Genomic DNA, 12,558 nt, shown 5'->3' on the forward strand with positions numbered 1-12,558 from the left:
GGGTGATGGCGCAGGAGAGGATCAAACAAAAGACCATGATAAAATAAATAAATAATTATTTATTTAAAATATTGCTCAGGTAGAAATTTTGAGATGTTTGGTAGGAATTCCACTAAGATAATTCGCCCGATTATAATATGTTATTTGTCGCTTTTTGGCTTTTGGAATAAAAAGGAGTTCGTTACATACCTACCTCCAACTGTACGTTTACGGCCGCCGTATTGGGTTTCCTTTTTTATGCGAAGAGCAAAAGAAACAGTTTAGTTCACCAAGCGCGGACGCCTCTTTCTTCTCCAGTCTCTCCTCCATCCCCCGATTCCCAACTCCAGAACCTCTCCTCTCCTCGCCCTCCCACGGAATCCCTGTTTTTAGCCAAGCCGCGACCAAAAAGGTGCGATTTTTAACTAGTAGACCTCGTCCTCGGGGCGGCTTCCAAAGATTCGATTTAAGGCTGCGGCGGCGGCAGGCGAAAGCCCTTGCTTTTTCCCCTTTTATCAGAAGAGGAGTTGACGAAGGCGGGGCCAAAGAGAGGCGGGCAGGGAGCGGTGGCGGGGAATCTGATGATTCGCGGCTGTTCGTTGACCGTCTCCCTTCCTCGGAGGCCGTGACGGGCCCTCGTCGCTCGCCCCGAGAAGAGATGATGCGCATCGGTGAGTAGATATCCCCGGTGGAGTTGGGGGGGGGAGGCGTGGGCGAGGGATGAGGGCCGTCGGTGGTGAGGACGCGGAGGCGATGGAGAGGGAATTCGAGGCGAAGCTTCGCTTGCAGCAGCCGTTGCCGGGCGGGGTCGCCGGCGGCAAGGTGGTGCAGAGGACTAACAGCATTGCCTTCAGGGCGCCGCAGGAGCAGTTCACCATCAAGGATTTCGAGCTGGGAAAGGTCTTTGGCGTCGGTTCCTACTCGCAGGTTCGATCTTTTCTCTTTCTATTTTGATCGCCTTCCTGATCTGTTTGCTGCTTCTTCCTATCCCATCTCTGTTATCAGACCTGTTACTCTGCCCACGCAGAGTTATTTCAATGTTATCATAGAGAAAGATAAAAAATGAAAGAAAAAAAAAAGGAAAATATCATCGTCATACGGTAAACAGCTGCAAAGCCGACATGTTCTTTCGATGGTTTGGTGGTTCTGATAAAGTGCACGGGATTGAGATATTTGGTCCTCGTTGTTTACATGTGAATGCATGATGAAAGAGATTGGGCCTGCTGTTGATTAATAGACGGAGGGAATCGACGTGTGGGAGCTGCAATAATGTGTAGGGAGCTTTATATAACATCTAGATTCGCTACATGCCTTAGACCATAAGATTTGCAGGCCACAAGTTGGGTCTTGTGCAGTTGAAATATAGAGTATCTGTACGAACATTTACCTGATTTGTGCACTCATTCGTACTTCTGGATTCCAAAATGATATAAAAGAAAGGAAGAGGGGCCAAGTTTCCAGTTTGTCCTTGATGGTTTCTTCCTCCTTGTATCTACCACAGTTCTTGCCAGTGTATTTGGGTTTATGCACAATAAGCAATGTATTAGTTATATTGTTTTGTTTTCTGACAATACGTGCTTTCTTGTTTTTTATTTTTCATATGAAATTCCAGGGTTGTGTTCATTAGAAACATGTGTTTGATCGCATAACAATATGCTGTAGTTCTTTGACAAACCAAAGAGATAACGGATTAATATTTTGCATTTCGATATATTCTTTTAAGAAATATAAATATTGTAGAGTTCCTTCTGACCATAGATAAGATAAAACCAGGAAGGTTGATTTTTTGCTTTGTTGATTTGAAATAGACATTAAAAACTGCTTCTTTGATGAAACTCTCTCAATTCCTGACCTTTGTAGTGTATATTTCTGTAACTTCTGCCACCCTTTCTCCTCCTCTGTTACTCTTCTACCTTCTTTCTAATGTTCTCATCTTCTACTTCATGCCTCTACCTCTTACCTCCCTATGCCTGCCTGAGAAATTCCAGTACTTTTTCTTCAGCTGAACCCTTAACTTACCTTGACCTCATTGCCACTGACCTCGGTCCCATTCCTACATTCATTACCATCCTTGGGTGTGCCATTGTTGTCGATGCCATCACACGATGAGTTCAGGTTCATGGCCTTTGAGGACATCTTTCCACCACCTCCTGGTGCTTCTGCAACTAATTGACTAGCGGATTTAGATTGTCTCCTCTACCTCGCTGTGCTGAGATACCCAACTTTCCTAAAGGCAAGATGATGGTAGCAGCTGCTATGAGCTCATTACATGGGGAGGATGAAGAGACATCAGTGGATATTGTTTGCCAGTTTTAGTGAGTAAATCCATTTCCATCTTTTCCTGGACAAGTGAATTGAAAATTAAAGATGCAAAATGAAAGTGGAATTGTGGGGAACAGATATGTTATCTCGAAGAAAAAACATTGAATATTGAGACGTGTACATGAATGGAAAGTTTCAGCTGTCTTTTTCATGATGATTAGACTGTTCCACTATAAGTTTTTGATTATTTATTTCATCATAAGGTAAAGCACTCTATTTTTCATCTTTAAACAAGATCCCCCTTACAGTTCAATTTCTCATGATTATTTACCATCAACCATGTGATTTCTCCTGCCTCTTTGCTTGCAACAGTATTTCTGTATAAATTGACCCCTTTGGACATCAGATTGGTAGTAACATCATGTATTGGACCACCCTAGATGTGATCTCTTTACACCGTACCTCTGTTTCTTTGCCTTCAGCTCCTTATATCAATTCATAGTGAATATTTGGTTCTGATCCATATTATCTCCATGTGTTTTCCAAGAGTTAGATTCATAGGTTTGTTGTCAACTAGGAGGACCCATAAGGGCATGTTGGTTGACTGTGATTGCATATAATTAACATTTGATTTCTTTTTCAAATATCATAGAGTATGGTTTGTTGGCATTTCATGTATAAACGCAATTGCTCTTAAGGGTGCCTCTATCACATCAATTCTTGAACTTATATGTTCTCTTTTTTCTTGCATCTGTTGTCAATAATTATAGTGCACAAGGTGTTAATTGCCTTTTATGGTGCCTTTTTCACTTCAAATTCTTGAACTGAATTGTTCTCTTTTTTCTCACATTTGTTGGAAACAAGCCTCTAGTAATAGTTGTTGTTGTTGTTGACGTTGTTGCTGCTGTTGCTTATTGCATGTCACTGCCTTCCTAGACATGCGTCCTACTATCCATGAAGACTTATATACGCAGACATTGTTGGACTCTGAGGAAGTATAGAAAAAGTAGTTTAATACTTGTGGCAATTTTACTGGTATTTTTATTGAATTATTTTTATAAAAATATTGTCTTTTCTATGCATACATGCCTTTAGTTTCTTTAGTGCATCATAGTTCATAAAGATAGTTGTTTTGATCTCTAATTCTCACATATCAGGTAGTCAGAGCAAAGAAGAAGGATACAGGAAATGTATATGCTTTGAAAATTATGGACAAGAAGTTCATTGCAAAAGAAAATAAAGTATCCTATGTAAAGATGGAGCGTATAGTACTTGATCAATTAGATCATCCTGGTATAATCAGGCTGTGTTTTACATTCCAAGATACACACTCTCTTTGTAAGTCTTTATCTTATACATTGAATCATGTTTGAAATGTTTCATTGATTCTGTTGGTTAATGTAAGTTGATTGATAATTGCATGTGTTGGTGTTACCTTGAAGACATGGCACTTGAGTGTTGTGAAGGTGGGGAGCTATTTGACCAAATAACCAGGGTAATATTTGTATAACAGATTTTTTTCTCTTATTAATGTTTGCTTTACTCACCAAACTATATTATTTGTCTGGCTGTAGAAAGGATATCTAAGTGAGGATGAGGCTCGCTTCTATGCTGCTGAAGTTGTTGATGCTTTAGAATATATTCATGGTGTAGGATTAATTCATCGGGACATCAAGGTAAACAGCAGATATGTAAGTTTGACACTTTTCCTTCTATGCATAATTTCTTAAAAAATTAAAACTATATCCTGTTGATGCAGCCAGAGAACTTACTACTCACCGCTGATGGACACATTAAAATTGCTGATTTTGGCAGTGTGAAGCCAACTAGGGATAGCCAAATGACAGTTCTTCCAAGTTCATTAAGTAAAGTTATATGTTTCAGAAAATTTTATATCTAAAAGGTTATAAAACAGCACTAATAATTTATCTTTTTGTTTTCCTTTCAGATGAAAAGGCATGTACTTTTGTTGGAACAGCTGCATATGTCCCTCCGGAAGTTCTTAATTCTTGCCCAGCGACTTTTGCGTAAGGAACCCTTAGCTTTCATTTAACTTTGGGAACCCCTCCTTTTCCTATTTTATTTATTTAATTTAAATTTTTTTTTACTTTCTTTGTGTTCATCCAAGTGCCTCAGATTAGTTATTATATTTTTTGTTAAGCAGTTAACTATTTGGGTTCTTGTGTGATCGGTTTTGCATTCTTGTCTATTTGTATGCAACAGAAGTGACAATAGAAGCAACTTATATATTATATATGGAAAGTTATGGTATAGACTGACTTAGACAGTATATATGTTATTTTTTCTTGTCAATGATGGAATGGTATTTAACTTTGTTTCCTTTTGTCTTTGGAAAGTCATTTCATGTTGATCTTTTTCTGTTCTCCCATTCTTGTTAAGCTGCTATTAAAAATGAGCTGACATTTATCTCTGTGTTTCCTATGTACCCCAGAATGTTGTCCTATGAAATGTAGTTTCTCTAGTCCTTTTTTAGAAACTTCAATCAAACCTCTTTGATATTTTCTTTTTTCCTTTTCATAATAATATAGTTGAATACAATTTTTAAACCAGGTAAGCATATGCTTTATTGCTTCTGGACTTTTCACTACTAACCTGGATACTTTTATCTATCCTATTGATATATGACATAAATAAGCAATTTCAATTTACATTAACAAACAATTCAACAGTTAGATCTCATTAGATATATACTATCTGCCTGGCTAGCATCCCACTGATTTTGGTAGTTATATAACACTTGATTGTTTCAAAATTCTTTTTTTTCTTTCCTGTGGTTATTTGCTTTAGCTGAACTCTTTGGGCAGATAATTTACAGGGCTTCTTTCCACAGGCCTTAGTGTTAATGATACAGTCCAGTTTTCTCTCCAAGAAGCATGATGGAATGAAAGTTTCTTTTAGTTGATGCTTGTTTTGGTTAAGATATAGTGTTGGCATTTCAAAGCATATCATCTTGCCTCTTGTATATTTGGTATCATTTCATGATCTAGATCTGCCTTTCCAATATGTGTTTCTGAAACTAACTACTGATTCTAAGGAGAACTTTTCTGACGACACATGATTTATGTGACTGGAGGTAGGATGGTTGCTGGTCCCAAAGTGTAATCCTTCTTGTTTAGGTTCGAGGATGAATATTGCCTTGGATTTATATAATTCAAACTATTGCCTGGAGCCTTAATATTTGAAAGGCCCGGAAAACCTCAATGATTCGGTCCTAGGTTAAAGGAGAAGGATTTTTGGAAATTGCTCAAGTGCTAATGCACCCTAATTTTCATGGTTAATATATCCTCATTAGCAGATCTATCCAATTAAGAGCATGTGTAGACTGACAATCAGCTAGAGGAAGCATGTCAGTTAGGAAAAGCTGCACCAGTTTGAATCTCATAGTTGCCTGCCTATTAGAAAGGAACAAATATGTAAAAGGATTACCATATGATATCTTCGTTGCATTCATTTTTTAATGAACATCTTGTTGCAACATTCTCTGATATATGGCAGCTTTCACCAGGAACGACCTTTGGGCTCTTGGATGCACCCTATATCAAATGCTTTCTGGTTCATCTCCCTTTAAAGATGCCAGTGAATGGCTAATTTTCCAAAGAATCATAACAAGAGACCTCAAGTTTCCTGAGTTCTTTTCACATGAAGCAAGAGATCTTATTGATAAGTTATTGGTAAGCAACTATCAGACTTCTGTAATGCCTATATTCTCTTTTTATCATTTTCCTCTATTCCTTTCACCATTTTTTTAGTGCACTCGTATATCTGTATTGCATCTGAAGTTATTTGGGTTTACAAATTATTTTGGAATGGCCATGAATAATCCTGTAGCTTTTAGAGAAACTATGTTATGATCAAATATAAGTATCTGATGATTCCTCTGCCGGCAGCTGAATATTGCTCTACTATTTTCCTGACTTTATGCAATACCAGGTCTGTAACTTAGTTTTATTCATCAATACTAAAATTTCATGATCAAGTGAAAATTTATTTAATTATCAGTATTTAGACACTTTTACCATTCATTTTTTCTGTTAAATTCATTGGATACATGTTTCCTATCTTTTGCCAATAAGAAAAAGGAAAAACAACAACAAAAAGAGAAAAGTCTATCTAGATGGAATTGCTAGAGACTAAATTCATAAGATTGCTTCACGGGTTGTAATGTGGCATATGGAAAACCATCATTTGAGTGTGTTTTTAAGGTAGCTAAGTCAAACAGATTACTTTTATAGTTTTTCCAAATTATTAATTGCATTGCATCGACCTGTTTAATTATTTCAGAGAGGTAGGATTTAATAAGTAAACTCAGCTAAGACTGCTACCATATTGTACAAGTAATAAGGCAATGTTTGAAACAGGGCCCTTTTGTTGCATGGCCAATTATTTACAGGAGAAGCTGAAGAATATTTGTTTGTTAGGAATTAGCTACCAACGAAGGACACTTATAGTTTTGGTTTAATGTAGGCATCCCTACCCATGTAAGCAATGAGTCTCCCTAGTCATCCAATATGTAAAGGAGCAATCTTATCATTGTATATTTTCCATTTGGTGTGCCTAAAAAAATTTCAAGTGTGGAATTACTACTGGATCTCCTTGTTGGGACTCCCACTTCCCTGTCGTTCACTTGGATTGACACTTAAGCAGCCAAGATTACCAGTGGATGTTTTCCTGATATCTTAAGGTTTGGTTTTAACAGTTCACTTTTTCGGTTTTGAGACAGTTTTGCTACATTGGGAAACATGTTTATTAGTAATTGTTAGTTTGGCAAGTCCCATAGTCCCACATCGGGAAAATTAGACTTGTTGTCTCGTCTTGGAACTATAAATAAGGGCCTGAGCTTTGAAGTTAGACACACCACGAGAAGTACCACAGACACCACAAGAAGTACAGCAGGCATCACAAGAAAACCTGCTTATGGTTTGAAGTCTTCTTGTTTAGGAAGCTGAAGGTGTTTTATGGCCTAGGAACATTTCCTGAGGCATTTGTAAGTGTCCCTCATTTATAGTAGTAATTTGCTCCTTTTTTCTTCCGTGGATGTAGGTCAAAGTCAATTGACCGAACCACGTATATCTGGTGTTCTGGTGTTTTGTTTGTTCTTGTCGCTTTATTTTTTCCGCTTTATTGTCTTTGTTGTGTTGCCAAAATTATCCTTTGGTAAATATCTTGGGGCTAGCTCTAACAAACTGGTATCAGAGCCTGGTTCTGGGATCTTTTGGCAACAATGACAATATCAAAGATCGTTGTCGAGAAATTCGACAGAAATGTCAACTTCGGCTTATGGCAACTCAAGATGGAGGCCATTCTGGTTCAAGACGGAGTTGATTTGGCACTTCAGGGTGCTGAGAACATTCCAGATGGTACGTCAAAGGAAGATCTTGCGGGTATGGATAAGAAGGCCCGATCCAGCATCATTCTAAACCTCTCTGACGAGGTTTTACGGGAGGTAGCTACGGAGACTACGGCTAAGAGCATGTGGGACAAGCTTAAAGCTTTGTACATGAAGAGGACAGTGGAGAATCGTCTCTACTTGAAGCAGAGACTGTATATGCTTCGGATGGTTGAAGGTACATCTATACTCTCGCATCTTGATAAGTTTGATTCTTTGGTTATGGATTTGGAGAATATAGATGCAAAAATTGATGATGAGGATAAGGCTTTGTTACTCTTGTGTTCTCTTCCCCAATCTTTTAAGCATTTCCGTGATACTTTGATTTATGGAAAAGAAACAGTTTTGTATCAAGAAATTAAATCTGCACTGAAATCTAAGGAGCAGATAGACAGGAATATCACTGGGGAAAGTAGAGAGAATCAGGCTGAGGGTCTGGTTGTCAGGGATAAAATGGATAAAAGAGAATTTGACAGTAGTAGATCTAAATCTAGATCTAAATCCAGACATAGAAATTTGGAATGCAGATATTGTCATAAAATGGGGCACATTAAATCTGATTGCTTTAAATTGAAAAATAAATTAAAGCAAAAGGAAAAATTTGTTGAAAAAACTACTGAATCCGCTGAAGCTAGTGTAGCATCTGATGAGAATTTTGGAAATATTTTCTTTGCTACTGATGACAGGACAAGGTCTAAAAATGAATGGATTTTAGATTCGGGTTGTTCTTATCACATGTGTCCCAATAGGGATTTGTTTTCCACATATGAATCTTGTAATGGTGGAATTGTTTTGATGGGCAATAATGCTGCATGTGATGTTGTTGGTAGAGGAACAATCCGAATTAAAATGCATGATGGTATTGTGAGGACGCTCACTAATGTTAGACATGTTCCTGATTTGAAAAAGAATCTCATCTCTTTAGGCACCCTAGAGGCCCTTGGGTGTAAATACACAGCTGAAGGTGGAGTTATGAAAGTTTCTAGAAGTGCTCTTATTGTTATGAAAGCTTGTAGGTCTGGTAGCTTGTATATTCTGCAGGGAACTACTGTCACAGGTTCAGTTGCAGTCTCGTCATCATTGTCTGATTCTGACATCACCAAATTATGGCATATGCGTTTGGGTCATATGAGAGATATTCGACCACCACAAAGGTATGCAAATTTGGTTGCATATGTTTTGTCTGTTGCAGAAGAAACAAGTGAAGTTGGTGAAGCCGCCTTCTGGTAAGAAAATTGTTGGATGCAAATGGGTCTTCAAAAGGAAGGAAGGTATTCCAGGGGTTGAAGATGCAAGGTACAAAGCACGGTTGGTTGCAAAGGGCTATAGTCAGGTACATGGTGTTGATTTTAATGACGTATTTTCACCTGTTGTTAAACATAGCTCTATTCGTGTTTTGCTTGCTTTAGTTGCCATGTATGATTTGGAATTGGAGCAACTTGATGTCAAGACAGCTTTCTTACATGGTGAACTTGAAGAACAAATTTATATGGAGCAACCTCATGGATTTGAAGTTGATGGTAAGGAAGACCATGTTTGCTTGTTAAAGAAATCTTTGTATGGATTGAAGTAGTCTCCAAGACAGTGGTATAAGAGGTTTGATTCTTTTATGTTGGGTCATGGTTACACGAGGAGCATGTATGATAGTTGTGTTTACTTCCGGAAGTTAACTGATGGCTCTTTTGTGTATTTGTTGCTTTATGTTGATGACATGCTTATTGCAGCTAAGAATTTGTCAGAAATTCACATTTTGAAAATGCAGCTGAGTAGTGAATTTGAAATGAAAGATTTGGGAGCAGCTAAGAAAATTCTTGGCATGGAGATCAAAAGAGATCGAGGAGTTGGAAAATTATTTCTGACTCAGAAAAATTATCTCAAGAAAGTCTTGGAGAGGTTTGGCATGAAAAATGCTAAGCCAGTTAGTACTCCTCTTGCTAGCCATTTTCGGCTATCTGCTGCTCAGTCACCACAGTCAATTGAAGAGGAAGAATATATGGTGAAAGTTCCATATTCTAGTGCCATCGGCAGTATTATGTATGCAATGGTTTGTACTCGTCCAGATATTTCACAAGCAGTCAGTGTGGTTAGTAGATATATGTCTCGCCCGGGTAAAACACATTGGCAAGCTGTGAAGTGGATTCTCAGATACTTGCAAGGGACTTCAGATGCTTGTTTGGAGTTTGGAAAAAATCGTGACACTTTGGTTGGTTTCGTCGACTCTGATTATGCTGCGGATCTTGATAAACGAAGATCTTTGACAGGCTATGTATTTTGCGTTGGCGGTTGTGCAGTTAGTTGGAAAGCTTCCTTACAACCTGTCGTAGCTTTATCTACTACAGAGGCAGAATATATGGCAGTGACAGAGGCGATCAAAGAAGTTTTATGGTTAAGAGGATTGTTCAGCGAATTATGTCTGCATCAAAGTGTTACTACAATTTACTGTGATAGTCAAAGTGCTATTCATTTGACTAAAGACCAAATGTATCATGAGAGGACAAAACACATCGATGTGAAGTTTCATTTTATTCGGGATATCATTGCTGAAGGAAAAGTCCTTGTTCAGAAAATTCATACGAAGGACAATCCAGCTGATATGTTTACGAAGCCTCTTCCGGTTTACAAGTTCAAGCAGTGCTTGGACTTGGTTGGTGTTCATTGTTGGTGATTGCCCGTTGGGGCTTTTGTGAAGAAGGTGGAGCAAGTTTTGTTGGGACATGCCAAGGTGGAGATTTGTTAGTTTGGCAAGTCCCATAGTCCCACATCGGGAAAATTAGACTTGTTGTCTCGTCTTGGAACTATAAATAAGGGCCTGAGCTTTGAAGTTAGACACACCACGAGAAGTACCACAGACACCACAAGAAGTACAGCAGGCATCACAAGAAAACTTGCTTATGGTTTGAAGTCTTCTTGTTTAGGAAGCTGAAGGTGTTTTATGGCCTAGGAACATTTCCTAAGGCATTTGTAAGTGTCCCTCATTTATAGTAGTAATTTGCTCCTTTTTTCTTCCGTGGATGTAGGTCAAAGTCAATTGACCGAACCACGTATATCTGGTGTTCTGGTGTTTTGTTTGTTCTTGTCGCTTTATTTTTTCCGCTTTATTGTCTTTGTTGTGTTGCCAAAATTATCCTTTGGTAAATATCTTGGGGCTAGCTCTAACAGTAATGAACCTTTTGTGGTGATTGATGTAACTGGTATGTTGGTTGATACTGTTTGAACATGTAGCTTCCCCACCTTGATCAAAGTTCTATTGCAGGATACAGATCCCAGTAAAAGACCAGGTGCTGGACCTGATGGCTATGCTTCTGTCAAGAAGCATCCTTTCTTCAATGGAGTTGATTGGAAACAATTGCGAAAGGCACCAGCACCAAGACTTGCTCTGGATCATGATGTACATGCCCTCACCTATATTGCTTACTTGTTGGTCTTTTCTTTTACTAGTACTTGGAAGCTTTTAGTCAATCAGCACATTCTTGAGTAGCTAATCATCTAATTCTCCTTCAGAATGGTGTGGATTATGACAGTCAAGATGCCACATGGAACCTCACACATGTGGGTGGTGCGCCTTCAGCTCACCAACATGTCATACCGGACGGGAATGCTGGTGCCACATCATCTTCGGAAACACAATCTCATATCTCCAGGCTGGCTTCGATCGACTCATTCGACTCGAGATGGTACCTACAAAGTTTTGCTTTGCCTTTCCCAATTTTTACAATCACATGAAATCATGTCTGGCATGATCATGTTCATCTTTAGTTTAGGTTTCTTTCTGTTGTTGTCTTTGGCTGATTCAGTTTGTTGTGGACTTGTGAAACTTGTTTCAGTTTATGAAATCTATATTCTGTCAGTTCCTTGATTCTCAGGTTCTTTATGCTTTTTCAGAAAGCTTTTTGAAAAGTTGTTCACTAGTGGATAACATTTGCATTTATGTGAGCGTCAGGCAAGAGTTTCTTGAGCCTGGAGAGGTGATTGTTATGATCTCAAAGCTGAAGAAGCTGAAGAAGCTGACTAACAGGAAAGTGCAACTCATTCTTACTGACAAGCCCAAATTGCTTTGCATGGATCCCTCCAAAATGACAGCCAAAGCAAACATAATCTGGTCCCACAGTCCCAGTGAGCTTAGCGTCCAAGTAGCGAACTCTTCACATTTCAAGATATGCACGGTGTGTGTGTTTCTCCAACAAGCCTTTGCCATATTTTCCATCGATTTTTTTAGCAAATTTTAATTATCATGGATTTTTTTATTTAACAGCACAAAAAAGTGATATCTTTCGAGGATGCAAAACAGCGGGCATGGCAGTGGAAGAAGGCAATCGAAGGGCTTCAACATCGTTGAATCTGCTGCTGTATCACAGCCTTCCGAAAGCATGATACTACTTCCAAATTACAAGATTATTCCCAAAGGATAATAACAATATGAAAATGGGTTCCGCAATGCAAAGTTGCAGAAGGATCCTGTGTTGGTGTATCACCTTTTTCTTTTCATTTTTATAGATCAAACGGAACCATGATAGATCTATACGAGTCGATGTTTGCTCATGGGACCATGTCAGATAGACTTACTACAAAATTTACAGCCATAGAGCTGTATCATTTTTATTTTGCATATCATTGTTTTCTAATCCTATTAATTAATGCTCGAGAAAACTGATTTCTAAAGACTTATCTCTGTCATTATTGCTTCAAGCCACAAATACGTAGTTTGTATTTGGCCAGTTTGGCATATAGTTAGACTAGTATTTGTGGCTTTAGTATCTCATCTGTTATGCTTGTGTGTGGTGATTATCCATATGTGGATTGTTGACTGTTAGTGTTTATGGTGGAGTATCATTTAGAAATATTATTTTGATAATCTGAAGCATTTCAAGTACCATGACTGTTAGTGTTTATAGCGTATTTATATATAAAAG

At 38.3% G+C, this 12,558-nt stretch overlaps 1 protein-coding gene across 3 annotated transcripts; it reads left to right on the forward strand.

The window, feature by feature from the left end:
- Nucleotides 1–224: 224 nt before the first annotated feature.
- On the forward strand, nucleotides 225–12,254 carry LOC135652698 (3-phosphoinositide-dependent protein kinase 2-like). 3 transcript variants are annotated; one of them, XM_065173860.1, is made up of 11 exons: nucleotides 225–906; nucleotides 3,399–3,579; nucleotides 3,684–3,736; nucleotides 3,816–3,917; nucleotides 4,001–4,106; nucleotides 4,190–4,268; nucleotides 5,768–5,933; nucleotides 10,909–11,036; nucleotides 11,150–11,322; nucleotides 11,531–11,811; nucleotides 11,901–12,254. In XM_065173860.1, exons 1-11 carry the CDS (start codon nucleotides 700–702, stop codon nucleotides 11,982–11,984), a joined length of 1,560 nt encoding a protein of 519 aa, XP_065029932.1. In that variant the 5' UTR covers nucleotides 225–699; the 3' UTR covers nucleotides 11,985–12,254. The 3 variants fall into 3 exon arrangements, with proteins under 3 accessions (XP_065029932.1, XP_065029934.1, XP_065029933.1); XM_065173861.1 differs by having other exon boundaries at nucleotides 232–906; nucleotides 10,902–11,036; nucleotides 11,589–11,811; XM_065173862.1 differs by lacking the exon at nucleotides 11,901–12,254 and having other exon boundaries at nucleotides 227–906; nucleotides 11,589–11,756.
- Nucleotides 12,255–12,558: the final 304 nt, after the last annotated feature.

Source organism: Musa acuminata, chromosome BXJ3-11, assembly GCF_036884655.1.
Source record: "Musa acuminata AAA Group cultivar baxijiao chromosome BXJ3-11, Cavendish_Baxijiao_AAA, whole genome shotgun sequence".
Lineage (NCBI taxonomy): Eukaryota > Viridiplantae > Streptophyta > Magnoliopsida > Zingiberales > Musaceae > Musa > Musa acuminata.